The sequence below is a fragment of the Corvus hawaiiensis genome, chromosome Z (assembly GCF_020740725.1).
Source record: "Corvus hawaiiensis isolate bCorHaw1 chromosome Z, bCorHaw1.pri.cur, whole genome shotgun sequence".
In the NCBI taxonomy this organism is placed as follows: domain Eukaryota; kingdom Metazoa; phylum Chordata; class Aves; order Passeriformes; family Corvidae; genus Corvus; species Corvus hawaiiensis.
The window spans coordinates 70,026,731-70,052,059 of record NC_063255.1 but is presented as its reverse complement, the minus strand read 5'-3'; the positions used below and the strand labels follow the sequence as shown (position 1 = coordinate 70,052,059).

The window sequence follows — 25,329 nt, the reverse complement described above, 5'->3', positions numbered from 1 at the left end:
GAGCAACAGAACTTAGGTGTGATTATCCAAGACAGGTTATTAATGAAGAGGCTGAAGCCAAAGAAAAGGGAGCAGTTTCAAACAGAGTAACAGATTCATAAATATTTTCTTTTGTTTCCTTTTTAAATTGTGCAATCACTAGTAGTAACTCCCTTAAGATTAACCTATTTCCCTGCTTTCTGTTTGAAACTATGTAGTTGCCAGTGGCCTACATGGGAGGTTTATGCCTCTCCCATCTCTTAACGATAACCCTAGAGTGTCAACATATGGATGGAACGTGAGGATCCAGAAACTTCTCATTAAGCGAAGGGGACTATTACAATGCTTTGCAAGAACACAGCAAAGAAAAAATCAGTGGTGCATCCATCTGCTGGTAGATCCTTTACCTGTTTGCCCTTTTAAGGTCATTAACAAATTCTGCAGACTGCTGATGTCTGATTTCACTGCTCTTTGTGAGTCTCTCCAAAGCACTTACTAACTCCTGCACTCTTGCTTTCAGTTTCTTCTCCCTGGATCAGGAGAAAAAGAGGTAGAAAACTATTTTCAAAACAGAAATAACCTTTCAGCTTGGAAGTGCATCAGTAGTTGTCTTGTGCTGGGTTGACATGCTGAAAATATTTTCCATACTACTACTAGGATAATACAGGAGGTAGTTCTTAACATTAAACTTTTCCAATTGGTATTTGTAACATTCACCGTTTTAGAATTCAAGATCGGAGACAGAGCAGATAAAAGAGTAAACAAACTTCTCTGGCAGATCATGGTCTTGTAATGCATTGAATCACACTAAGAAATAAGCACAAAGATACACAAAATGCTAATATAGTTATCAGTACTTACTTATCAACTCTGCACCAAAAGCTAATTACATGAAGTGTGACAAAATGGAAGTAAGGTACCTTATAATATTTTCATATTACAAGTATGTCTATGAGAGAAAGAAAAAGTGAACAAGACAGAAATTCTGGGCAGGAGCAAGCATTACAGCTTGGGGATTAAGCTGGGTTTAAAAAGCATTTCCCAGGTAAGCATGTGGCATAGGGCAGGTGCTTCTTCCTGTGGAGCTCCCTGTTGCAGAGCTGATGGCTGATGCCTGCTGCCTGCTCAGCCCACTCCTACACACACGGGACCGTTCCAGGAGCTTTTCTCTGTGACCCAAACTCTCAGCATAGATAGCCCAGAGAAAAAAAAAAAGTAAGATTTGGAAGAAGGGGGGGGAAAGAAAAAAAAAAAAGTGTTTTAAGAATGACGTGGGGCTGGGCTCAACTGGAACATAGATTTTGCAGCATCAAACCTTACACTTGGGAACTTTGTGTGTTTACATGGAGTCTGTGCTTTGCTGCGTACAACCACTTTGCAGTGATCCAGCTCTCCCTCCTGCTTCGTTGCAGTGCTACTACATGAGTACAGTTGTTTTCATCTCAATAATGAGACGACTGCCAGCTCCCGTATAAGCCCAACGGGAATGAATACCCTGAAGTTTGCGAAAGCTTCCCCAGCTCTGCAGAGACCACACAGATCCTCCTGAAATCCCAGCTCAGCAGCCTGCAGTTCCCAGGAAGACCTGGGTACGGCAGGCTTTTATCACCGGAGAGAAGGACAGCGCTGGCTCCAGCAGCAACGGAAGGGCTTTCACAAAGTCAGCCAGGGAAATATTCCAAGTTAGCAGTCTATCCCAACACACTCAGGCGTTGGTTTACCAGCCACATTAAAAAGGACATAAGAGGGCCCTTGTTGATGAAGGATCATCGGTATTCTTTGTATGTCCTTTCATCGAAGGAACATGCTCTCTGCTTTCAAGTAACACAATCCTTCTCCTCTCAGTTAAAAGTTCACTGCCATCCACCCCAAATGTAAATCTTAATTTTTATAGCCTATCTCAGCCGTCGGAAAGGCTCAGCACAGTCTACAGCCAAAATCTGTGTTCTGCAGTGAAAACGGGAAGAAAAAGACCCAGAACATAAACAAGAAAGAGACGTGGCAGTGGCCAGACCTAATGCATTTGTTGCATTACTGATGAGCCAGAACAGAGTAGGGTAAATTTGGTACTTCTCTGCTCCAAAGGTTGCCACTGCCAAGGGCTCTGGGGAAGGCTCAGTAGCACCATTCCCAGCACGATGACCTAGGGTGAACAGCAAATCCAGTAGAATAAACATCCACAGTGTTTGGATGGGCAGAGAAATCTCAAAACCACATGAGGCTGATTTGACATCATGCGCAAGAAAAGGTATAGCTGTGAAAACACTGCACACAGTCCCACGGGAAAGAGCCCAGTAGAGCCACAGTTCACTGCAGCTGAGGTCCTTCACACAACTGCTGTAATAAAAGCTGCGTGGAAAAGAAACACAGTGGAAAGACTTTGAGGAACTCTTCATGCGTGGTAAAGTTTGGTTGCTATGGTGACTGTTACCCGATAAAACAATGATATCACCTTTTGTCTGTTTTTCACACACACCTTTCAACCAGCCCTGTTCAGCCTGAGCTGTATTTCTTTACATTTGGTCTACAACATCCTTGTCTTGCTGCTTGTCAAAGACACAGAGCCAACGGAGTGGTAAGCACCCTGTTTAAGCTACTTAAAGATCTTTTGAGATGCCAGTTCTGAACATTCTAGCCAAATAGGAAACAGTGGGTAATACTTCTATAGATGACTCAAATTTACATTGGCACCAGTAAAATACATGTATTTCTTTTGGCTTTTCATGATGTCTTGAAGTCAGTGAAACAGCACTAGATAATACCTACTCAACCTTAATCTCATGGAAAACAATTGGTGGTTTGATTGCATGTGCTGAAATGTCCCAAAAATCTGAAAAAACAATCCATAGAGATCTACCTTTACACCTGTTCCTAATTTTAAAACTGCCTATTTAAATATCCTCACTTCAGGAGACATTTCATAGAACAAGTCACACCTGAGTAGCCAGACACAGCAGCAACAGCAAAGGCAGAGCAAACATCTTGGTTTACTCTGGGGAAATGAAAATGCACTTGGTTAATGACTATTACACACTAAAAACATGTAAGGTTTCCCCCAGAGTGCTGCATCTTCTGTTTGAGTAGCAGATGAGAGAGCTCAGACCTGTACCTCACGGGCTAGTAAGAACCCCAAGCCTCGCAATGCTGACTCCTGCTTCCCTCAGTTTCTATCACTGATCACCTCAGTTTGGTCAGAAAGAGTTGTCCTTACTTATTTCTCTTCAAAACTGATCGCTTAGTTAGGCAGTGAACAGGAGTGGTACTGAATCCTGAGGTGCTGTCCTAAGGGGATTTCCAGCACCACAGTACTTTCCTGACTGCAGGATGTGGAAAATCAGCCACTACAGGCTTAATATGGCAGAGTATTTTCAATCTTGCATATGAAGCAGGTGTCCACAATGAGAGCACGCCAGAGTTGCAAACCAGGGATGGAACTGCGTGTGATGTGACAGATATATGAAACATCCTACTGATGTAGGCACAGCCTGCTGCTGCCAGTCTTCCAGTCTGAGGTCCAAACTCCCATGGAAGCATACACACCAAACTCAGCTATTGTGCCCCAGGGCAGTAATATGGACCTCAGTGTATCCCAAGAAAGCATTTATCTGTGTATTTTGATGTGAAGAGGAAAGGAGAAGCAAGTATTTTTCGGAGAACACAGTTTCTGTGAGCCCCTGACTCACAAGTCTATTGGACTGCAGAAGTCAACAGAGATTTTTATCCCAACAGTTCCTCCTCCAAGTGGCTACTGCAAGTTGCAGCTTCAGAAAACACAGCCACAACACTTCATGTGCACAGAGAGAATGAGCAAGTATTCCCAGAAGAGGGAACGAGTCTATGATCTGGGGGCATGGCTCCCTTCAGCACAAGGGCTCTCTGCTGCTGAGGAGTCGGATGGGGAAATCTCTGACTGCTCCCTTCCCAGGGAAAAGCTCAGAATGAGTGTATTCAAAGGCCTACAGCCTACAACATCTGCTAAAAACACTATTTTCAGTGAAATGCCTAATGTGCTGGTAATAAAGGCTTTTGTTTGGTATTTTCACAATCAAAACACTCAGTGGGCAGTTGCATAGTGGTTTTCAAGGGCTTTTTGTTTCAGGATGGCTGAATAGGAAGGGGCTAACTGGTGTTCTCTGGTTTCAATGCTACCAGTTCAGAGAGAGGGGAATTCTGCCAGGGCCATAAAGGAAACTGTGTTTATGTGAATTTGGCCTCCACACACACCATGTTTGGCACACAGTAATGTAAGCAAGGTCATGAGCACCTTTATATTTTCCCTGCAGTCTGGGCTTTTCCAGACATGTTCAGGTTTCATGTGCTTCTAGAATTCTTCCTGGATTTTCCTGCTCTTGCTGATTTCATTGAAAATTCCCCGGTGCTGCAAACAGGAAGCTGCTCTTCTCTGGCACACAGAAGTTGATTTTTCTGCCCCTGGCTTGGAGTGCAACCAGCTAACTCCCCTTCTTATGAAAGCACCAGCTACCACCCCTCTGCCCTGGGGTCAAGAGCACCACAGCTCTTGCCAAATCTGAAGCAAAAGGGGAACAATGAGTTGTCTCCAAATGAAGAGGTGAGAAGCTTTCCCACAGCCAGGCAGAGGAGTCTTGCCATCCCTAAGGCACATCCTCTTACCCATCAGAAGAGATCTGCTACAGGCAGATCCCTTCAAATCCTGCATTCCCCTGAGGAGTGGTATGAGCAGGTTCAGCTCAGCAGGCTCAAAGCCCTGACACAGCAGCACCAGGAGCAGCTAGCCCAGGGGGACAAAGGCACGAAGATCCCTGGCAGAGCTATCCATGCCAGCAGGGCAGCCCCAGGCCACTGGGGGTGGGGAAGGGGAGGGAGGGAAGGCACCTCCTGCATGGTCTGTAGCTATCTTCGGGACCCCTGCTTTGAAGGGAAGGCACATCCCACACTCCACTCCTCCCCTGATACCCTCCTGCTGTAGTGAGCCTGGCACCATCCCTCACTCCCCTCTGACTTTTCCAGTTGAACAGGGTGACACATGATTGTTTTTTCCTAGGGATCTGGACTCCTCTCCTCTCAGGAGATAACAGCTGGACATTTAAAAGGAATGCAGATAAATTTTCTTTTCATCAGCAGTTTAACATTTTACATCAGGCTGGCATGCAGAATCCCCAAGCTAATTCAAATGCATGCTTGCCTCACTGGTCTGGCTTGGCCTGCTAAGGAAAACAACCAGAATGTAATAAATGTTTTAAAGAGGCAACAAAGCAACACTACACAAATGCCAAGAGAGCCACCCTCCTCCAGTGCCATGCCTTCCTGGCTCACCTGCTGAAGCACCACCTGTGCTGCCAGCTACCTGTGCACAGGAGGCCTTTCCTGACTGCAGAGGTGACAGAGGGTGCTTTAAAAACCATTTTGCTAGTGTAAAATACTGTACTGATTTTTTTGCTGATTGTCAAGTTGCTCAGAACAGATCTCAAAAACCAGACAGTACCACAGGCATGTGTTACACCACCTGCAGCGGGGAGACAGGCCAGGTGTGGTCCTGGAAACAACATACTGGCAGAAAAAAGGGAGAACAGCCCTGGAGGAGGCAGCAGCATGCCTGCCACACTCACTGCTCAAACCTCCCACCCAGCTTTGCCAGCCCAGCCTGGAAGCTCTCCAGACCTGGAGCTATTTGGAGCTCCCTGTGATGATTATATCCAAGTGCACAGCAGCTCAGCAGTTCAGATAACCACATGGTGGTAAGAAGAACTACTTGCTCCATGTAAAAAATGGAGAAAAAGACAAATTATGGTTGTCTGTAAAACATATGGTAAGAATAGTTACTCAAGCTGCTTCTAAGGAATCTGTCCCTGATATCAGCATGAGTCACTTCTCTTCTTGTGAGAAGGTTTCTCCCATGGGACTCTCCAGAGGGATTTCCAGAGATAGGCCATACCTCCCGAAGCCCCCAGGCAGCCAAGGGGAAAACACAGCAGGATATTGCACAGTCACAAAAAAAAGATGTCTCTGAAACTTGCAATGACTGTAGTCCATGCTAGTGTCTGGCTTTCAACTGCCTCAGAGTCGCTTATTTCCTCATTTCATTGATGTGATAACTGGAGAACAGAAATATGCAAACACTGACAGAATATAGCTGAGGATGCATCAGTAGGTCCGGAACACAAACCCCTGCCTCCCTCCCCCCCCACTTTTACCTACTGCATGTTTGCCCTGTACCTTGGTCAAAAAAGAAGAGGCTTTTACAAATCAGTAGAAGTCTAAAGAGTAATTTCAAATCTGAATGATTATAGTATGACGTGTTCTAGCCTTTTCTATTTCCGTTTCTGAGACAGCCTGATGCTCAGGATAGGCCTGAATTTCAGTGATGCTTTTACTGACACCTGCTATCATGAAACAAAGGTTGGCCCTTGAAAACGTGCCAAGCTAAGATGCCATCACATGAAGTTTACGGAAATTTAAAATAAAGGAAGGTGGCTTGATTTCTCTCTCACTGACACTGTGTCAGGAAATAGTCACTGCCATGCCTTGGCCCAGCTTTCTACTGAAATGTTTGCTCTCTGAACAGAATTTTTGGCACAAAACGTGGTTGCGGTCTTCAGACAGGGATAAGGACCTAAGACTGCAACAAACATTGCTCTGTCTCAACAGACACAAGGAAGTTACTGCAACAGGATGCATTTTTTATGTCCTACTAGAAATACCTGCAGCTTCTACTCCAGAGAGGTGGGACCACAGCTCTGTGCAAAACGTACTTTTTGTTAACATTTAAAGACCTGTTTGCCAACCCTACTGATTACTGCTCATTTCCTCTCTCCGCAGCAACTTCACAATTAGTAGCATCACTCACTATGTTATCTCTCAGCTTAGAAGACATCAGGCATGGTAAATATAAAGCTCCTTTGTAGTGTTGCCAGATAGAAAGTCACGCTTTTGTGAGGGGTATACTGAAACATGTCTAGACTGATGCAATTCATGTAACCCTGCACAGCCATCAAGGATCATAATTTTGTGCCAAATGATGATGCAGCTGAGGTCTGAACAGTCAGTCTAGTTACAAAGTGTTTTGCCTGCCATGGTCCATGCCTAGTACTGCTAGATCCCTCTTGACCAAGTATTTAAATTATTTATAAATGATTCTCTAAATACATGAATAAAATACAATCCTATGTAGACAGAAAAGGTATCAGCAGCTGGAAATACAAGGAGAGACCACAGGAGGACCTCAACAATCAAAGCATTTGTAGCAAGGCCTAGGGAGAGGGAGAAGTTTCAGGCTTTCCAGCTTGGCCATTTTTCACAGAATGAAAGAACTCAGCAGAAGAAACGATCAGTTCTATCACCGTTATCATAACCCTCGTAAAGCAGGATGGAATTACTACTAGCTCCTTCCTGCCACCTCTAATGCATTTACCTGCATTAATGCATAACCTGATATGTGCATACTAAGTTACAAACTCATCATGTACAGCTCTCACTCCCCTGCCCCAGCACAGCAGAACAAACCAGCAAGAAGAGACTGTTTTAAGGTCTCCCCTAGGAGACTGTGTCACGTGTCTGATTTTGGGGTATTCAACCAGATCTTGTCTCACAAAACTGGCCTCTGGCACAATCATCAAGGTGTCAGCACCAGGCCAGGAGGCTGCTGAGAACATGTTTCTGCCCTCACAAGAATAAGGTATTTACTGCCAAGAAGCTTGTTTATGGATGTGTCAAACTCAAGAAAGAAGAGGCTTCATGTCCATTAAAGCACTTCATCATTCCATCAAGAAAAGAGAGAGGGGAAAATAAAACTGTTAAAGGCTCTGGCAGAAAGTGTTTACATTACTGTTTGCTGGAACAGGATGTCTCTCTAAATTAGTGAGCTTAGCCTGCAATACCAGAAATCAGTTAAGCTAGATATAACTTTAACAGCAGAGGTAATTTACATTTCTTCAAGTTAGCATAGCGACCATGTAAAAGAAAACTGAATTCTGTAAAAAGATGGGTTTTAATGCTGAGCACTACACAGGAAATCCTGAGCTGATGTAGAACAAGTATGTTATGACACAATAGATGAAGAACTGCTTCTGCCTTGAATTTCTGGTGATGGGCACTACCAACAAAAGCTTCACAACACACTGCTGGATTCCAGATTTACAAAAAAATCCACATCTGCAGAGAGAAGCTAGCCTGGCTCTGTGGATGAGACTGTTCTGCTGCACGACCATTTGCAGACTGAGCAAATAAATGCTTCCAAACTACACCAAAACCCAAACTGTAACTATGTCATGCTGTTTTACTTGGGTTTCACTCTGTTTCAATTAACTGAGAAGAACCTGACAATTTAACAGCAACAGAAGGACAGAATTGGAAAGTAGTAGAGGGGGAAGCAGCCAGAACTTTAATCTCTGTAATGACAGGATGAGGAGGGGACAGGAAACAGGGCTGCTGATTGGTATCACATGCTCTGACAAACAGGCTCAAAAACAAATGGATTTTTGCCCCTATCCTTGCAGCTTGCTGTCCCCTGCACCAGTGTCTACTGTCGGAAGAAACAACAGGTAGGACCAATTGCTGGATTCATGAACGAATTGTAACCTTGAAACACCACTGAAACAGTGTTTCAGCCTGAAAACACTCCTGAACATTGGCATTTAAATACTGCCATGACATGCACTTGTTTCACATCTTCCCCTCACCCCTAAGCAAACACAGCTATTGGGACAAACACTTTTAATTTTGTATTCTGGTCCTACTTTGGCAGGTGAGTGGGATACACTTGCAGAGGAAAAAGGACTTTTGATCATTTTTAGAACTCTTTTGTGGATTTGTGATGGTATAAATGTCATTCTGATATTTGAGAGCCCATTTACCCAGAACAGCAGTTAGGGACTGCTGGTATTTTTTAGACAGCTGTGGCTAAACAGGTTGCAGTAAGCTTTTTCCATGTGCTAGATAGACCTTCAACTGACTTGCAGAGACAAGACTTTAGGGCAAGAAGGGCTAACCATTCAGCCTGATTTGGCTGGTACACTGATTAGGGAGAAAAATACCCTGTCCACACAGCTTGCGGGAACTGTGCTTGAGCCCCACTGGCAGCAGCAATCACATTTAGTACCATCGTATTTCCATTACACAGAGAGCCTTCACAATTTATGTACAGTTTAATCCGATTATTTTTCCTCTCCATTTCTGCCTGACAAACTGTACTTGCGAGGCCCTTGGCTGGAAATCCATGCTAATCAATTTAAGGCCTAGTACATAAAGCAAAGTTGTTTTCTCTGTGCTGTCAGCAAACCCCGTTTCATGACTATACTCAAACCTCTGCTAACTAAGGGCACTGGCATCTTCTCGACATCCAGGAGCAAATAACAAGAGCAGGAAGAAGCAGCAGCTTGAGTGAAGGGTGGAGCAGCTCACACCAGGGCTGCAGGGTGGGGATCCGGGGGAGGCCAATGGCTCTCTGCAATGTTAATGTAAATTACTTCGTCGATGGGTTTTATCCACCCACACACAAGTGACAGTTTTGATTATTTTACCCACGGAATTTCGTTTCCTGCATCATGCAAACTAAGTACTCAGCGACTGCCAGACTACTAAGCAAATGGTATGAAATGCATTGATTCTGCAGTGGTAATGATCTTACATTTTTACATAATGCCTTTCAGGCTTAAGTGTCCCTAGGCACACCACACATTGCACCTATGAGAAAAAGCACCTCAGGAATGAAACACCACAGCTGCCTGAAAGGACATTCCACCCTCAAAGAGGGTGGAAACACCATTACCGTAAAACACACTCTTCCCAGCCAAAATTCTTAGCAGCATTTTGGACAGGTACTAAATGTAAAAACCAGATTAGGTATCAGACAGCCATTTCTAGGAAAAGGTGGAACAAGTACTGAAACCATTATCGAAACTGTGAATTTCTTTGTCATGAAGTTTACCACATAGCTGGTGCATGAAAAACTGCTGCACAAACAAATATCTAGCTAATGTATAACTGTACTGAAAGCTTAGGCTTAAAATCTGGCTGTTGCTAAAAGCTGTTTGTCAAGACATCAATTTTCTCTCCCATTGGAAAGCTAATGCCTCACACAATGTCATTTGTAATTGAACTGTGGCTCCACTTACACACTCAGGAGGCAAATGAAGCATCTGAGTCATCAAAATGCCTGCAATTCCCACTCCCGTAACTCCTACCCAAGTTCTAACCTGAGGCCAACCTTCTTAACCAAAGATCACACTTCAAATCCTGTCTTCACTGAAGGCTTTTTTTATGCACACGAGGAAGTCTTGTCACTGTTTTATGTCTCATACTCTTGCCTGAATATGGTAATTAACTGCCATTTTGAAGGTTTCTTTTATTTCTAAAATTCAACTGAATTTTAGAAAACCTCCAGGAGAATGGAGTTGAGCACCATGTGAAGACTTCCACCAGCTAAAGAACAACAGCAGAAGGGAGGGGAAAATTAGAAGGACTTTGATCATTTTTCTTTTCACAGCACAAATCTGTGATCACTCTTCAAACCACCTGAGGGTTAGCGTGAAGGCTCAGAAATAAACCTTTCCCTGGACTTACAGGACAAGTCCTGTCCCTGGTGAGGGAAGCTGTGCTTACCTCCTGAGCGCATTTGTCAGCTCAGCAGTCAGTTCACTCTCATTGTATGGTCTCAGCTCAGCGAGTGTTAGCGGTGTTGCAGTGCCATCACTGCATTCCTGGGAAAGGAGGAAAAGCCACCTAATTAGAAGTTACTGACCATCTTAATAGGAAAATTCTGAAAGCCTCTTAGTTCACAGTTACTTTTAAAATGAAGGTGAAATAAAGAAAACAATGCTACAGCAACATGGCAGTGTACCAACATACCAAGGAATGAACAGATTAATACTTCACAAGTGCCTCTGAATGCTTTTTAAACCACCACAGCTCACTGACTTGCAGAATTCTGCTACAGTGCGCAAAACTGCTGGTGCCCTTGTATTTCTTTTGACACCACACTTGAAACAAAGCAGCACTGGGATCAAAAAATTCAGATGATGGCCAGGAACAAGTAAGAAAGATGTACCTCTTGGTTTTTGTTTTTAAACATATTATTGAAATTTTCTGGGGACACAGCACTAAAATAAGACAAATTGAAGTTTTCCAAGGTATTTATTTCTTAATGCAAATTATTACTGCAAATGCAAAAATCTGCTTATCTTGCATTATCTTGCATTATTTTGCAATAAGGGAAGAAAAGTCTTCATTCTCAAATTATTACAATCTAACTTGTAGAAAGAGATTGTCATTCAATGCTCTAAATGCTTCCTAGAAATGAGCGTTAATTTTTTCATATTTTGTGTTTAGGGGAGAATCGCATTTTGACTAGACTCCCTTCCAGTGTTCCCAATGAGTGACAACAGGCAAAACACCCTCAATCCCAGCAACTTGTATGTTTGGCAAGACTGGCCTTGTGGTACTCCTCAAAATACCCTTATTTTAGCTCAGGCTTAACACCAATTCTGCAAAGTCCTCTTAAATCACAGCATGGAAGGAACCACCTAACAACTAGGGAAGAGAGAACACATCTGCATACAGACAAAAGAGGAGAATTATGAACATGCTAAAGACTGCAATAGGGACGGGAAGGGTTTAATTAATCAAGTTTGTAACTTTGGAAATGTAGTGTGACTCCCAACCTTGCCCAGTTTGTCTTTGCTTCCGCTGCTGGTTGAGCTGAGAGACCTCATTCTCTGCTCTTTTTGTTCTTCCACTTCAGACTTCAAGTGCTCAATATGGACGAGGTAGGCCTGCTCCTGGGCCTCTCGAGTGCTCAGCTTCAATTCCAATGCCTTCTTCTCCTTCTCCAGCAGGTAAAGCTGTGCCTTGAGCTCTGCCATCTCTTCCTGTTGAAGAAACATTTTATTATCAGCATGCTGCTTCATGGGACTAGGTACCTAAAGGAAGATGAGGTTAAACGAGATTTCCATCCACTCCTGTAACCAAAGGGTTCTGTTAACAAAGAACACTACCAGCACTCAGATGACTTTTTATAATCACACTGCATATTTGTCAAAGATCTGTGCCACCCTTTTATGATCTTCAGAAATAAGCTCAGCAGCAGAATTAGAATTAGACTATCAGGGATCTGAGAGGGTTGCCACTGCTGCTGCAATTTTTTTGGTTCTACTTTGTCCTTCAGAGACCATTTTCTTAAAACTAGAAGTGTATGACTTTGTCAAATGCCTCCCTAAAAGCAAGATTTCAGTTTCTCATTGATATGTAAGAATTTGTCTTATTGCAGTGGAAGGGATTTGAGAGACCAGGACAGCACTCAGAGGTCACATACTCCTGCCTTTTAATACCAGCCTCTGTGGTAGAATGAGTTAAGTCAAAAAGAGCAACTGAGTATGGCACCATCAGACGTCCATTTATAATTTCCCTCCTCTAAATGGCCATAATCCCAAGTACACACAACCTGAGTTTGATAGAAAAATGCACTCGCTCATATTCTTCCCTAAATATGATTCACAGAGGATGGACACTGGTACTTAATAGAAAGAAGCTCAGGTCAGAGAGCTCCTTCTTATGTGCAATTCTTCTGCTGCTCTGAGGCTTCTGACAGGGCTGTCACCTATTGTTAACACAACATCTACTGTTTGGGGACAGATCTATGTTTTAACATCTGTCTGACAGTGGCTGGGCAGAAGTTTAAGAGCAGGGCATGACTGCAATGATTCTTCTTTCAGCATGTGCTCCCAGACTCCCATGAAAAGCAAATGATGGCTTATTTCTGAACCAGAAGGCTCTTTGTGATTAACAACACTTCAGAAAAGTTTCTTGAACAAAATGCCTAGTTATTTTCTACACCCAGAAAAACCTAGTATCCACAAAACTTTTGAAGAGATAGTACTAAGACATAATTTATGTTATGTGCTTAAAATCACCACTAAACAAACAAAAGACTGACAACCCCCCCCCCACCACCACCTAGATTAATGTTCCCACTGTTTAGCTTGTTTTGCCCTAGGTCACCTGATGGGTGAATACTGAGTTCATGCAGACATTTTCTGTATTACAGTTTGGTTCCAGAATTGTTCACTGTGTAGACACCTCTGAAAGACAGAAGTTTCTTATGTGGCCAGCCTAGGAAAAGTCACTATTTTTTTTTTTTTTTAACAAACAAAAAAAATACTTAAATCACAAAAATAACAGCGGTATCTTCCCTTATAATTAAAAAAATAATGTTTTTTATATTATAGCCATTATTAGCAAGGTTATACAAAAATAAATGTCGACACATATTTAGACTAACTTTTTATGTAGAAGGGAATCTATGTTCCTACCAAAAATCTGCTGTCTGGATTAAGTATAAACAGTGCACACAGGTGTATCACAGTTACAACCATCACAGGTAATCAATGGCTTATTCGGAATCACCAGCCATGAAAGAATAAAATCCATATCTTAAAAACCCTGAGGGGCTTGGAAAGGTTTGTATGAGCTTTTAAGTCATCAATTTATTCATCTGCTTCTTCATGAACTGAAGGTTAGAAGCACAACCAGTTTCATTCAATGTGATGTACACAAATTTAGTTGTTATGTGAACTTACATTAATTTCCTTTGTCAACAGAAAGCGTAAATAATACTGATAAATAATGATGGGCAAATTTTGTTATAGGAGTTGAACTGGATGGTCTGATATACTCAGGTGTATGCATTTAACTTCTTAAGCCTCTACTTCTAAAGCCATTAATCTATTTCGCCTTCTTAGTGAAAGCTGAGAAGTAATTTGAACGGAGTATTTTGGCACTTTTATGAATAAAAGATACTTTTGGGTGTCTGTGTGGGATGGTCATGACAAATCTTTCCTGACTGGAAGCTGAAGCTAGGCAAATTCAGTCCAGAAATAAGGGACATTTATTTCCTAAAATAAAAAGGTGAATTTATCCACTACAACAATGAATCTGTGGAACTGGTTTTTCTCATGTAAAGATTGTAAGACTTAAAGACGTAAAGATTTCAGCTTGTTTTATTTTCATAATTTTAACTTATTTTAACATATACAAGCTCAAAATACATTTGAGGATCAATGTTTAACTCCTTTGAAGACAGTAAGCCTAGATCACCATATGTATGAATTCAGCAGTTTGTATCCTGTCCCACAAGACATATCACGCACCACCCATTATGTTAGTTTTCTCAAGTCAAAACAGTGTGACTTGGAAGTAAAGAAGCAAATACAAAGCAGGGGAAAAGTTAAAAAGCTGTCAGCCAGGGTCTTACAGAGGCACCCAGGGAACGAGCAGGAGGGCATGGAAAGGTTGAAGATAGTTAAAAATTAAAACTGCAGTTGAGGATTGTAAGGACCCATACAATGTGTGAGACAGAGTGGCAGCAGCCACATCTCATGTGGGAAAATTCAAGTAATTCAGGTTTACTTAAAGAGTCTTTACATATGCAGCAATTTTTTCCATGAAAATATGTTTTCCAAAAATGGCATCTAAATTTAATTGAAATGACAGTGCCACCTTTGTATAATTACTATTTCCCTTCTCTTCCAGCTACAGGTTGCTGTGAAGCATTTTGCAGTTTAACACACCTGAATCTTCAGTGTAAGCACAAGTGGCATTTACTAAATGAAACCCTGAAGGAGGAGGTAGCAAGTGGTCCCTCTTCTAGCGGATTGCAGACTTAGGCAATCCATGCAAATTTACAAGTTTTAAGTGTCAAATCCAACAGTTATTTTGGGACTAATTAATTGAATACTGAGGGGTCTTTTGTACTTGCAGTCATATTGTAATTCTGAATTTGGGCAAAAACTTGAATGAAAATTAAAAACTCCTGATTCAAAGTGATCAGAAACACCAGGGAATCAAAATCAAAACTTGTATTCGATTTGGTCATGTAGGACTCTAATGTGGCAAAAAGTTCTAAAAGTCACAAAAAGTCATGACTCCACGAGGACCACAGTAACCAAGGTGGGACATACCAGCCTTCAGAATTAAAACAAACATCAGAGCAGACAAATGTCATGCTCTAGTTAACTGTATTTCACTACATAAATCTGTAGGAGCATGAAGTGCTGTAACAAAGGTGGACAATGGAATTCTTAACATTTTCCACCAAGAGACTGTAGTCTCAAAGCACATAATGAACAACATTATCAACACCTGTACACAAAAGAGGAAAAATTATCGGTGTAGAAAGCTGAGACTTCTTATCTAGATTAAGTCCTTTGAAATGCAGAAGGGCTGTAAACCAAGAACTATTTACACCCATCAGAAGTAATCTCCTTGCTAACTGGGGCATGACAACAACTGCCCTCAAAGCAAGACCACTGAATGATGACAAACCACGGACGTGAACGTATTTGGAAACATGGTTAATTATTGCTTGAAGCAAAGAATTGAATTTTACACAAGTACTGGCAGACAACTGTGTCTTACACTCTGGATCAGTAAAAAAATAGTAATAAACAGGGCAACAATCACCCTCAAACCGTTTTTCTAATTAATAATGAAGAACTAGTGTTGTAAAGGTATTTCCAAACTGTGGTGATCAGTTTTTACAGGGAATCAAAAATGGAAGATATTCCAACACAGAACCAAGTTCTGGGAGACAGTAAGAGATTGTAAGACCCAGCAGTGCACGAAGTCGTTGAGTAGCTTGGTCCGGCTGTATCATCCTTGCTAAAAATGTGGAAGGGAGGGAACAAATTAAAAATGCTAAGCAGTGAAGTCTTCTGCAGTCCATCTGCTTCAAGTTAAATAAAATACCATAAGGAAACTTAAATTCTAGTTTGTCTCAGAAGGAGGCAGACACACATGCTATTCTGTGTAAGGTACATGTTTCAAATAATTGATACAACAAATATACTCAGAAAGCCAAAATAAGTCCTGACCTTAGGTTCAACTCTGTTCTAGCTTGACAAACAGAAAAGAAGGTACAACGCAGACCCGAGCAACAACCACGGAAGCTGACAGGTAACACATTTGACAAATCTGAGTTTTCACAATGTCTCTTTCAGAAACATAAGGTTTTCCTGCAGTTGTGAATTCTAGCAAAGTGCAAGAAACTACAATGAATAACACAACTGTCAGTTTCTCTGCACTGCAAAGGGCTGAAGGTAACTTCAGACACCTATGCAAAATGTGTCTATTCTGTATGCTCTACACACAACCCAATCAAGAAGAAAATGTTCCTCTTCTTGAGGCAATTCCTGCAGTGAAAACCCAATGTGCCAGGTCCAGCCAAATGGATGCTGTGTATCAAGAACAAGTTAAATGATTGTTGTGTGAACAAAAGGACTACCAGCACTCAATAGTTGCAATGATATGCATCTGCTGGTGTTCGAGAAGGCAAGGGCACTACTTACAAGGGATACAGCTCTACAGTTTGCCCTTACCTTTAAATTAAAATAAAATTACGAAAATAAAGTAATTTAAAATTTAAAAATAGATGTAAGAATGGTGTACAAAAGATTTCAGGGAAGATCTGGATGCAAAAAAAGGAGAAGGAAGTGTGATATCTGAAATACACTTCTAATTATCTACCAACATCTTCCAGTACATCTTGCATGCTTTAGTTGTGGGGAATACATTGCTGTTGGCCACAATGTATTCAAACAACTAATATAATTTTTAAATCTAGCTAGGAAGCAATCTTTTCCTAACTGCAAATAATGAACGCATTATTGCAAAACTGTGTCTGTTGTCATGGAAAAGCAGCACCACTAAGAACATAATTATCATTACCAGGCTACCACTGAGCCAGAAGCAGCACGTCTGAACAAAAATCTGTAACTTTAGAAGCTTATGAAACTGTTAGGATTTGCTGTCCCACTCAATACCATCACCTGACATTTCTGCAATTAGTTGGCTAAATTAGCACTTGCTAAAATGCAGAAATTAAACTTACTTAAACTGAACCAAAACTAGACAAATTCTGAATGCAGACGTATACTTTTATTGCCTTTGATATGTTCCTATGTTTTAGTTCACCTCTCAAAATCAACAGAGAAGACAGATTTAAAATGATGTAAGCTCTACACCTGGTCAATAAAGATCAGCTTTTCTAGATCACATCTTTAGAACGGGACATATAACCAGGGTTTTCTCCAAAACCCTGAGTTAATGCAACTCATTACACACCCTACTCTTTGCTCAGACTCTGGACTGAGCTACAGATTGCAACACGATGCCTAGAACAGCTCAGGACTTGTGACCAACTGCCAGAGAGCATTAGGGAGGACATTTGATCATTCCTCCTCCCACAGCAATATTAAAAGGAACTGAGTTTGTTCTGCTTCAGTTCACAAATATTCATGATGCACACATTTGCAAGCTCGTAAGTAATGAACTGTCTCTTGGGAAGTGCTGAATCATGGTTTTTGGTCATCCTTGAGCAATTCAGCTGCCATATCTCTTAGAGACAGAGCATCTGGTTTGTCAAGAAGAACATTCCAAGTTTACAGACACAGATGAAGTCCTTGCCTAATTCAAAACACACATAGCTCATCACTGTTAATGCACTGCCTTCTGTCGCTTTCTGCCTACTTTCAGTCCAGATTATGTGTTTCAACAAAGTTACCCTTTATTACCCAGTGACCATGACAAAAGCCTCCCACGTGTGTGACTGAGCATGTTTAGTGGCACAGGGGCATTGACAGCAGAGCAGCTCCCCTCTTGGTTATGAATAAAATACCTTCATTGCCATGAGTTCCTGCATCAAGACTGCATTTTCCAGGTCCAGCCTCTGGCTGTCTCCACGTGGCTTAACGTCATAACTAAGGGGATCAATGTGGATGCTTTCCAGCTCCAGCATTGTCAGCTTCACTGCTGCCCTGTCGTTTTTCAGCTGCTGGATGTAATCCTTCAGCCGCTGCTCATCCTCCTTCGTAAATTCTGTGTCACAACTGCTTGCGGTTGAGCTGGTAGTACTGGAAAGAGAAAGAATGGCATTAAAAAAATACACATTTGGAACAAAATCTTAATTTTTACATCAAACACCCTCCAAATACTTCATCAATGCATCTGAGTCTTACTCAGAAGTTTACAGAAAGGACACAAACGTATGGACCAGACATTGCAATGTGAGATGTGACAAATTCAGAAAAGAAATTTTCTAAGCTGCATGAGAAAATTAAATCATGTGACAACTTCTCTGCAAATCAGATATTTAGTGATGTGTAACTGAATTACTTTTTCTGAAATGGTGTCTTCTGAAAAAAAGTATTTTTTGTTTAATTAAAAAGGAAGAAAAAAAAGCTACTTAAGACTTCTTAGCAATAACCTAGCATAGCAAGCTGCTCAGACACTGAGTCTTCATCTTTTTTGAGAAGCAGGAAAAAAGAATCAACCCAGACTTGATTTATCTCTGCTGATGATTATACCAGTTACCACCTCGGATATTTTAATGGATACTGTTAGGAATCAACCTGAGCAAAATTCCACTGGCAGTTGCTGGGAGATAGCATCATTCAGTTCATGTGAAGGTGTACTCCTCAGCATACTGACACTCCTTCAGGGCTAGAGTGATTTAAAACAAACCCATAGAGTAGCAGGAATTCTAATAAAAAGTCATCATAAAAGACTTGGTGGGTCTTCTGAACAAATGAGGGCCCAATGCTCTGCCCCACAAGCGTTTACACAGAGATTGCAGAACGGGGTAATAACGTCTTTAGAGCAATGGTGGCTGAGTGCTGCCTACCCACCTCCTTGCACGCCAGTGCTGCAGGGGGCCCACACTGACACAGCTGTAGTATTCTGGGGCTGAATGTATTTGCAATAACACTGAAAGGAAAATAAAATGCTATGTTGTTTCTAGAGCGTAACTCAAAGCTGCCTGCTGTCTCCTGAGGTCTTGTAATCAGCTGCCGGGTGAGGGATAAGTCATCCATTAACTGCAGCTGTCTGGAATGCTAGATGATCTCAGTTATCAGCAGGGGAATAAATCACTTTCTGTATCAAATTGCACTGCTGTTCAACATTTTTGTACTAAGAGGAAAAGTCCCACCCGCTAGATGCTATGAGAGCCATGATGATGTCCTAAAATATTATGCATGTGCAAAGGGGAAGCCTACCAAGAAAGGCTTGAATTTTATCTTTCCTTTGGTTTTTCTTCAGTTAAAGCTACACTGATTTTGAAGTGCTTCAAATAATTGCCCATCTTCCCACAAATTCCAAGCACAGCCTTGGAGAAGATAGAGAATTGGCAGGTCTACAAAGATTTCTCAAAATCCCTCCTCCTCATGAAATATGACATTACAGCTCTTTATTACAGTTCTGTGTTAATTTCACATTATTCTCTCATTTTCTGAGGGATAAGAGGTGCCTGCCATAGTCGACGCAACTGTAAACTGGTCTTTGTTTTTGTTTTCATCCATGTCCTTCAGCAGCAAAGCTTAAGAGCACTCAGTACCTATACATAGAAACCCTCTCAAACTGAAACAAATTTTTGTTCATACTGTTTCTTTATTAGAAAACCTTGAAATCTTGCTTTACTGAGCCTAAAGGCATCTTGCTGAAGTAGATATTTATATAAAAATAATGAGGATAGACAATGTGAAAATATTTAATGCTGTACTGAAGTCATATAGCAAGTTTCTTCCTCAGCACCCAAAGACTGCAATTGCAGAGCTTTTCTGGATTAAATGTAAAACAGCTGTTGTTGGAGGAAGGATAACTTTTAAAGGCTTCAAATCCTGGGGCACAAAGACCTCATCTCAGTTTTTGCTTGCAAAGGAAAGAAAACCCAGCCCTCCTGCTGCAAATGAAACCTGAGCAAAAAAACGCTGAAAGTTTGTTATGTGGAGCTGGACCTCATTCGCTGTGCATACTCGCAGACTTTGGCCCTTAAAGACCCACAGCTATGCACATATATGTTAGGGGAGTGCAGTCCAAACTGAGGAAGGCAGTCTGGGCTGTTGCCAGTGATACTGAGGCTGCTTTTACTTCAGTCCTGGCTGGCTGCCTGCCTGTCTGCAGCTGAGTTGGCTCCTCTGGTGAATTGCTAGCAAGCTGCTCTTCTTCTCGGTTTTTTTTTTTGGTTTTTTTTAAGAAGTTGAGGGGAGCTCAGCAAGGAACTTGTTTCTCAGCCAGCACACAAGAGGACAAGAACCTTCACTCTCCCCCTGCATTTAGCAGCATGTCCCCACCCAGAAGACTGGAAGCAACTGGGGAGGAAGGGACAGAAACTACACTGCAGTGTTTCTGATCTCCCCGGCAACTCTGCCAGGGTGTGCTCCCCCAAAAGCCCCACCTAACAGCTCTCCACAGCCACAGTGCAGGTTCAGTGCTGCTCTCTTTAAGGGATGACAGCTGGTGAGCACTTCATCCTGAATTTCTGATATTCCCTCCCTTCTGAACAGCAATCTGGACAAAAGAAAATGTTTATAGTATAATGCATCCATCCAAAACCCACAGGAAACTGTTGCAAAAGATGTGCAGTTTCTCATTTCTCAAGTCTTTAGGTGAGGACAGAGAAAGGATCACAGTTTCATCACAGCTGGAGGGAATACAACATCAATCTGCCCATTCTCACTGATGCTATATCAGAACAAGCAAGGAGAAATGTTCTTCACACTTGTTTCATCCCTCAAGTCTTTTATGATGATGTCATGCCTGGGTGACGGCAAATTAATTTTCATATACAATTTGTGGAAAATATGTGGGCTGGTACAGCACAATGTCAGTCTTATTTTCTGGCATGAGTGTGTGTGTATAAAATGCAGCGGACGGATATAAAGGATGCTTTCAGCAGTGCTTCTCTGTGAGTAGTTTCTGTACACTACAAAAATTTGTCCACAAAACCCTATATGAGCATCATTTTATCTGTTAAAAATGAAGTCAATAAATAAATAAATCTGCAATTCAGCAATGGTGTGGATAATACACTTGGCAGAACTGATATTAACACTGTCAGAACTGAATCCAGGAACTTGCTTGAATACCTGCACATGGCCTAACGCTTTGAAGAATACCCTCGATCCGCAGTATACACAGCCCAAACACCTTCTTTCTGGCTGAACATTGTAGCTTGAGATCTGAAACAGCAAAATGCCAGAAGGTAGTAACCTCCTGACAAACTGAAAAATACCCCAACCAGGGAAAGGATAAACAACAGCTAAAATCAGAACCTTTGGTAAACTGCTCTGCTTCCTTCTGAGACTGCTTCAGTCCAGCAACAGTGTTACACAGATAACACTAAGATAACTGTTTGGACATTTCTAAATAACTTATTTGCATGCCTCAGCTAAGATAATCTTGTCTGTCACCAACTTATCTGAAACCTGAGATGGTTCTGAGGAGATATATATTCCTACACTTGATTGAGTTCAGATATTTTGTGACACTGCATAATACTGAAAAGAACTGCCTTTGCATGTAATGGACCAAATCTGTCCTGCCATGAACCCAGATGTAAGGTTGGGCTTACTAGCACAGCAGGGAATAAAATACACCATATTTTCAGTCAGTGTTACAACTGGGCTTCTTCCCTTTTGTTTCCTTCCAAAGGTGCAATCAGTCAAACCTTGTTGGCAGTGTATGTTCTATACCTAGCTTCTGTCCATTTAAAGTAATTATGACTTCCAACTATATTGCAAACCAATTTCTATTTTCAAAATCTGAATTGGCAACATTATTGTGGTACTGCTTTTTTAGCATTATTTAGATGCTCTTTCATTGCATTTCATTTATTTTCATTTCAGTTGCTCTCTTTTACAGTCTTTAACCACTTGTCACTAGTAGGTCACGAAGCATTTACTCTCAGTAATGCGTCCAATGATTTGACATTCAGAATCTCATTTGAAATTTCAAAGCCCAAGATGGGACAACAATTCCACTGTAACTCCATATGCTACAGGATTTCAAACAACAGGAAGAATTGGTCATTTTTCACAAGTGTCAGCAAAGGACAGTTTTCATCATCCTAGTACTGCTTTATTCATTTAGTTTCAAAGGGAAAAGGTAGCAATACATATCTGCAACTAAAAGCCTGCCACACTAAAACATCTAAGGCAAGAAAAATAAATTTTGCAGATTCAAAGAATGTTTCAATCAAATACTGTAAAAGTATTCTTGCAGTGGTCCCCAAGTGGCGGGTGGCTCACACAGCACTCACTGGAGGTGAGAGGAAATGACCTTAAATTGTGCCAGGGCAGGTTCAGATTAGATACTGGAAAAAAATTTTCACTGAAAGAGTGGTCAGGCATTGGATTAAGCTGCCGAGATAGTCAGTGGAGTCACCACCTCTGGAAGCGTTCAAGACGAGTCTGGATGTGGCACTTGTGGATAAGGTTTAGGGGTGGTTATGGTGGTGCAGGGGTGATGGTTGGACTGGATGACCTTGAAGGTCTCTTCCAAACTTGATAATTCTGTGGTTCTGTGATACAAATATAGAAAAGCATGCGCCTTTTGGATAAAGACAGGCTTTCCATCAATGGGCTGGCACAATGTCATGTGTCTGTAAGCTGAAGAGGGGAATGATTCCTCTCTTTTGAGTCAGGGTCCACAGGAAGAAAAAAAATCTAAAAACACCTCTAACCACATGTCACTTGAACAGAACAGAAGGAAAGAAGAGAAGATTTATATTTTCTGGAGAAGCTGAAGTTTCAAAAATGTTTCATTGATATGTATGCTTAGGCAAAGATAAATTACTTTGGGCATGGGGGGAGGGGAGAAGGACAACAATGTGTAAGTGACAATCAGATCAGGATGCCTATGTCACAAATTCCCTGTGTGTGCCCTCTGGGTGAGTGACAAGAGCTTTCATCTCCTATATTCCACATATTTAAAAAAAAAACTGTAAAAGTTACCTCATTCAGCACAGTATCTTTCTCCACACCAGAACTAAAAATACTATAGTGATAATGGCTCAAGCTAAAATGTCTCTTTCATATAAGAACAGTCATAATTGCATTTTCACATTCATGACATAGTTCGTCCTGATGAAATTTTAAATCCATTGCCACTTTAAACATGCTCTGCTGAAACTTTATCCACTGAGCCAACACTTCACTCGGACACACACACACACAGGTCCAGCTGACCACCAACGAACACAGACACACAGACTCTTATCCTCCCTCTCTTAGCCTCCCAAAAATTCTGTTAAAGCAAGCAAGAGCTGTAGATACTATATTCCTACCAAACACTTTCAGTGAAAGGCTAGGAAAGCAAACACTAAAACAAGAACAACCCCTTCCCCCCTCCCCCCCCAGTTCTTCCCTGTCAGTACTGGAAAATACCTGAACTGTTTTCAAGAAAAAAAAAATTACTATGCCTTGACTACACGCCAGATACCTCACAAGGAAAAAAACCACTGAGGTAGTTATGAAAAACTGAAAATGATCCTTTCAAACAATAGAATGGAAAACGATGTGTTACTACGTGTAGACAGACAACACATTCACATACAGGTGTAGATACAGCCTAAGACACAGCAAGCCAAGTGCTTGAAACAGCTTTATGTTATTTCTTTCCAAGGCTGGTAAATGCTTCTGTTACAAAGTGCGATCAGTGTACTACTAGCACAGGTGCTGCCACAATAATTTCTATATAAAGACACAGCTTTCTTGGACTGAGAGTGCACCAGAAAACTTCTCTGAATAAAACATTAAAATTCACCTCACATTAGGACCCTGTTCCCTCAGATTACCTTTTTGCTCACTTTTTAGCTATTCCATGCCAGTCATATGGCAGGAAATAAGATCCTTTGGAGGAGGCATCAGCAAGAAAAAGAAATGATATAGTACTAAAATAAACTCCTGAAGTGTCAAAAAAATGACAGCATTTGAATAAAGAATTGGCTAGAAAACTGAATTAAAATGAAGTTTTAGAGCAAATCTGAGAAACAAAAATAACTTTTAAAGAGAAAAATGTTCATCTATATTTATCCAGGACACTTGCCAAATTTGTATCCATACACAAGCACACATATTCACTGCAGAGTACAATTATACCACAGGCAGGCAAAAACTCAAAATGAAGCTGCTGGCAGATATATTTGAGCTGGAATACTTCTACAATAATAGCTCATCTAAGTTTCATTATTTTATAGGTCTTCAGAAAAAGTTCTTTTTTTCCAGTCTTTCCTGGAAAAACCCACTCTATTCCACTCCACGAGTGAAAAGAACAGGATGGGAAGAAGAATTTGGAGGGGGGCAAAGGGTAAGGAGAAGGGAGAGACAATGGTTTAAAACAGAATGGCTAGATTTGCAACATTTTGAAGACAATCCTTGAGCACTCCAAAATGCCAGTGAAAGCCTGTTTCAGATCTCTCGTTCACTACACATCTGTGCTGTCTGCATACAATAGGTATGAGTAACAGGTGCATGATATCAGTTCCAATAAAACAGCAAGAAAGTCACTGTAGTAAAACAAATGTAATGGTTTTGCCCTTTATGAGGAAGATCAAAGTTCTGAGTCACCCATTTGAAACAAATTTATACAAAACCCTTCTTGGCTGGAGTTGCTCAAAGTCCAAAGACAATTAGACCACTGAGGCATGGTGACTTATAAATCAAAGCACAGAAGCTAGAGGACTGGGGTGAGGAGAGGTAGCTCAGCAAATACAATAGAACATAATTTTTGGTCTGAAATCAAAGGTTAGGAGATTAGGGTAGCAGAAGAGTTTCAGTTACCTGGTGTGGCTGTTGGAGGAGAGGCTTTCCCAGGGCTGCACGCTACAACCTGTGACTGCATAGGCTCCCCCGCAGCTCCCATCCAGTTTCATCAGCAAGGCTTTTGCTGCATTCTCAGCTGTCTTCCTGCAGTCATGAGCCCTCTTAAGCATCTGGGTGACATTTTCATCACCTGTCTGGTCCCCTAGTGTTCAAACAATGTTTCAGACAGAAATTAAGGCAAGAGTAGAGATCCTTCTACTCGCTCTCAGTTTATACCAAGACAACGACAATAAATTACCAATCTGTTAGGTAAAAGCAACTTCACTTCTGTGTGAGCATCAGAGGTAACTGGGATACTGGCCTGAATGCACCCCTCTCCCAGTCACAAGCTCCAGGTACTTGTGGCTCCAGGCAATATGTCTTAAGTGATGTATGATTTTAGCTTGTCTGTTTGCAATGGTTTGCATTCTGCATTAACATTATGTTTGGATGCTCAAATTATGAACACAGTGGAAAAGCCTCAGCCTCAATTACAACTCTTACTCCAGTCAGTGCAGTGTGGTGTCACAGTGTAGTCATTTCCAGAGCTTCTTCTCACAGGCACCTTGATCTCAAGCCTGATGGTTTGCCAGGACACCTTCTCACAGGCCATCTGGCCAGACAGAATTGCTCTGTGCTCAGAAGCAGCCTCTCACAGTTTACAGTCACGCATACTAAGCCAAAAGAAAACCAGCACTGGTTTACTAAATTGCTCTAATTTTTAGTGGTTATACAGCACCTGTGT

The 25,329-nt window shown here is 41.5% G+C and overlaps 1 protein-coding gene across 1 annotated transcript in view; it reads right to left on the bottom strand.

Annotated features, from left to right (window-relative positions):
- MCC (MCC regulator of WNT signaling pathway) overlaps positions 1-25,329 on the bottom strand; it is a 187,522-nt gene that overhangs the window by 3,005 nt on the left and 159,188 nt on the right. The window contains 5 exon segments of the mRNA XM_048292897.1: positions 387-509; positions 10,558-10,655; positions 11,616-11,822; positions 17,624-17,858; positions 24,564-24,747. Of these exon segments, the coding sequence (XP_048148854.1) occupies positions 387-509; positions 10,558-10,655; positions 11,616-11,822; positions 17,624-17,858; positions 24,564-24,747 (847 nt within the window).